The sequence below is a fragment of the Morone saxatilis genome, unplaced genomic scaffold, assembly GCF_004916995.1.
Source record: "Morone saxatilis isolate NCDOM2014 unplaced genomic scaffold, NCSU_SB_2.0 Contig8, whole genome shotgun sequence".
In the NCBI taxonomy this organism is placed as follows: Eukaryota; Metazoa; Chordata; class Actinopteri; family Moronidae; genus Morone; species Morone saxatilis.
The window spans coordinates 24,666,175-24,670,664 of NW_023340257.1; the positions used below are offsets into that span (position 1 = coordinate 24,666,175).

At 39.6% G+C, this 4,490-nt stretch overlaps 1 protein-coding gene across 1 annotated transcript in view; it reads left to right on the forward strand.

Annotated features, from left to right (window-relative positions):
* Positions 1-1,283: 1,283 nt before the first annotated feature.
* Positions 1,284-4,490, forward strand: part of kcnk6 (potassium channel, subfamily K, member 6) — a 15,960-nt gene continuing 12,753 nt past the window's right edge. Inside the window, exon 1 of the mRNA XM_035680064.1 lies at positions 1,284-1,669. Coding sequence (XP_035535957.1) covers positions 1,354-1,669 — 316 coding nt within the window. The 5' untranslated portion in view covers positions 1,284-1,353. The remainder of the gene's footprint in view (positions 1,670-4,490) is intronic.

Genomic DNA, 4,490 nt, shown 5'->3' on the forward strand with positions numbered 1-4,490 from the left:
AGCTGTTTCCCCCTGCTTACAGTCTCTATGCTAAGCTAAGCTAAGCTTCATATGTAACGTACAGATACAAGAGTGCTGTTAGTTTTCTCATCTAACTCTTGGCAAGAAATCAAATGAGCGTATTTCCTAAAATGATCCTCAAGTGGAAATATTCCAAAATATAAATAAATTTTGTACCACATCCAAAATACTCAGGAGCAGTGTGCAGCCAGACCACAGCACCCAGGATCCAACTCCAGCTCTAAGTCATAAAAGGCAGTGGAAAAGCATTTAGGCCATCGTGGACATCATGGGATCTGTACACGGACCCGGACCCCGGTTTGTCAAGGTCAATTTGACGCTCAGTGACGGAAGAAACTCTGGCACACTCTGGGACTTAACTAGGGCTGAAAGGCTGTGCGCCACATCTGGATCTGAAGACATGTGGGAGTAAAACGGCTAAAAGCAGCAATCGAGACGCAGTCTATCATTAAAACACTCACACATATGAACTGACTCTTCCCACACACACGTACCAATCTGCAGCTCTGTTAGGCCGAACCAAACAAAGATGGCAGCCAGAAGAGACACATCTCCTTCCTTGTTTTGGATGAGGCAAAAAAAAAAAAAACACATCTAATGTTGTGCATATTGTATATATTGACTACTGTAATACCCACCTACCCAATAGAAATACACTGCACAACAATATTAATTCTATTGTATATATATTCTTTGTCTACAAATGTTATTGTTGTTGTTTATGTTCTGTGTTTGTACATTGAGAGCAACGTAAAACCAGAGTCAGATTCCATATATGTGTACACATACCTGGCCAAATAGTTTATTTGTAACATAAAATAATGGAAAACAAGAGAAGTTAACCTGATAATAGACATTTCATTTTGTTAATGGTTCTGGGAGAAAGGAGATATGTCTCTTCCTGGTTATCTTTGGGCAAAACAAAAAAGCAATAATCTTTTTTATTGAGATTATTTGTCATTCCAGGAGGCTCGAAAAGTCTCACAAATCTGATGTGAGTGAATCATGAAAATGTCTTTAAAACAGTGGTACAGGTTGGCAAACAACTTACAGCTTTATTAAAGTTTTACTTGGATTTATAACTGAGAAAAAAAGATACAATAACTAATAGATTTGTTTGTAAGTATGAAGGCTCTTTTCCAGGATCCAGGATGCACTTCCAGGACTCAGAGCTGAACACACCCTCCTCCTGTTTCCACTGTGGGAGGAGGATGCGTTGACAAGTTCAATTAGGACAGCCCCCAAAAAAAGTTCCCACACAGAGAAGAAAAGAAAGCAGCCAGGCTCCGGATCAGCAGCTCCACTGATGATCACCCGGGAGTAAAAGCAGACATGCATTCTGTAGGCAGGTCGTGGCTGCTGCTTACAGGCTTCATACTCTTTTATGTCATCTACCTGCTGTTCGGGGCCCTGGTTTTCTCCAGCATCGAGCGGCCGGTGGAGGACAAGCTGCGACAAGACATGATAGTCCTGAAGCAGGAGTTCCTGAACCTGAGCTGCGTCAACGCCGCGTCCCTCGAACTCTTTCTGGTCAAAGTGCTGACGGCCAACAAGTACGGCGTCTCCGTCCTCAGAAACTCCTCCGTGCCTTCAAACTGGGACCTGGCATCCTCCATGTTCTTCGCCAACACTCTGGTCACCACAGTCGGTGAGTTCAAGCCGAACTACAAAAGTTTTTTTAGCCAGAAAAGTCACCTGGTGGCGTCTTTGCGCAGGACGCAAAGCTCCACCGGCATCAACTGAGCTCCTGATAAAGAGCTCCTGCAGATATCACAGTGCAAAGTCAAGAATATTACACAGTATATAACGCTATAAACTGTGGACAAAACACAAACACCGCCGTTCCAGTATAAGGGCTTTATTTCTGACTGTAAACTGGAGATAAAACACCACAAAAGTCCAATTCTGGTCCTCATTCTGTGGCGTTATTTTTTGCCACGTGTCATGGATGTTTCAGGCAGATTGCAGCTGGGTAACTTTCACTTAAAGCAGCTAAAGATCAAAACTAACACAAACCCACAGCTGCAGGGGACATTTTCTCAAATTTCAGTTAGCTGAAAAATCCCTTAATCATCCCTGTAGTCAAATATGGAAGAGGCTTTCAGATTTTGAGTTTCTGTTGATCAGAGGGGTTCATGGGGCTTTTATTGTGGAATTATGAGTCATTGTTAATGAGGGAAGAGAGTTTCACTGACAGCTACCAGAATAGTGCACTGATGGTCTGATAAAGTTATCTTGTCTACTGTACAACATGTAGACGTCCGACCTGGATGTTACAGGAAGTGGAGGGTGCATCTGGGTTTTCATGCATAACAGAGGTTTTCTGGTGCCAAACACAGCAGCGGTTCTCCACCTTTCCTGCACATGCACATGCACACACTTCATGTGCACACTTCACCCACATCCTCGCTGCTGGTTGCTCCTCATTCAGTTTGTTAATTGACCTTAAAAAAATATGACACACTGTACGAGCAAAAGTGAGTTTCAGGGAGTTTAATCAGGTACGGTATTCAGGTGTGGTACGCTAACCTGCCAGTGCAGTTTCAGTTAATTCGTCTTGAAAAGAACACCATTGTCTGTGCTTAGAGGCAGTGAGAGAAGTGAAGGATCCACCTCACGTCCTTCACTCTCAATATGAGCACTTACCTGCTGGCTGACAGTTTACAGCTCCAAACTGTACACTGAACCATCATTTTAAAACCTATTTGTTCCATTAAGATTTTAAGCCGCAGCAGTTAAACGCTGTGCTGTAGGAACTTTACACGGTGACAAAGAACTTTATTGTAGGGTTGCTTTTACTGTTAAACGTGTAATGTTCTGGTCCACTGTAATACTTTAATGCATTACTGTTTTACTGGAGATTAATGTTGTGTAATGTGCTGATGCTGAGCCCAAGAAAAGTTTCCCCCAGGGGATAATAAAGGATATCTCATTTTATCTCATATTAGCTTATCTTAAAGCATGTCAAACCACGGAGCAGTGGGCGCCTCTGACTACAAATGGGCATATAAATGGCCCATTTTGCCCATGAAGTTAATTTTACCCGTTATCAGCTGTAAAATGTCTTCCGTCGCTCTGGCGGGAGCTTCCTAAACTCTGAGTCACCGGGGTTATTTTGGGTTTGGAGAGAATTTCTAACAGAACGCCTGCAGTGCAATCAAGGCAGCGGAGTTTGAAAGATGTGGTTGTTTATCAGGCAGGGAGAGAGACGCTGTCAGGCTGCAGCATGGGAAATGTAGGCTCCAGCATTGATCCATGTTGGAGACCAAAAGTCATTTTGCAATGTAGATAGTTTGATAAGTTCATCAGGTAGGACCACGCGCCATTGTTTGATATCTTAACAACATGGATAACTAAGAGTTGCACATGTTTATCACGGTGACCTGAGGCCCTCGCTGTGGCCCGAGGCCCGAGGGTCGGTGGCGTGGTCATAAGATGAAAAGTTTGTTTTTCTTTTGCCAGACGAATCTGCTGAGCTCCTGATGTTTCATTTGTTCTGGCAGTTATGTCATGTTCACAATTTCCAATCCAATTTCAATCACAGCTGTTTAGTTAATCTGGGTTTTATACAATAACAGAGGAGCGTCACCGGTCCAGATTTGAAAAGTCACAAGTACGTCTGTCCTGTCAAACAAGGCAGTGCTGATCCAATATGAATCATTACTACATTTTCTCACCTCAAATGTAATGTCATCATTAACACATTTTAATGTAGTGTGTTGCTCTGATCGATTGTATGTCTATATAATTATGTCCAGAGGCATTTTGGTCTACGCCTGTTGAAAAATCAAAAATTAACTGAGATGTTCCTATGATACTGATGCTATAATTAGTTATATAGATATAAGTATATATTAATATAATGTATATAGTATATGGGTATAGTATATATATATATATGTCGATATATATAGTATATATATGTATATATGTAGAATAATAGTAGATTACTATATATTACTGTAAGTATATAGTATATCTATATACTTATGACTATACTATACTATAGTTGATTATGATATATAGACCTATATATAGACCTATATAGCTATATATATATACCTGTTACCCTAGGATCAGTTTATGTTATAGTATATATAGTGTGTTATATAGTATAGTGGTAGTAGTATTATAGTTATATATAGGTATACTAGGGTATATATCGTGTTATTAGTTATGTATATATAATCTGTTAGTATATGTAGTATAGTTTTTTATATAGTATATTGATATATAGGGTTAGTAGGTATGATGATATATAGTAGTAGTATATATAGGTATTATGTTGTGGTATTATATATAGTATAGGTTATATATCATATTATTAGTGTATATATATATATTATATATACGTATATTGTATTTATATACGTATATGTGTGTATATATAGGTATACGTTATATGTGTGTACGTAGATTAATATATTAACTACACAGTACCGATATGATATCGGTGATACTATTATAGT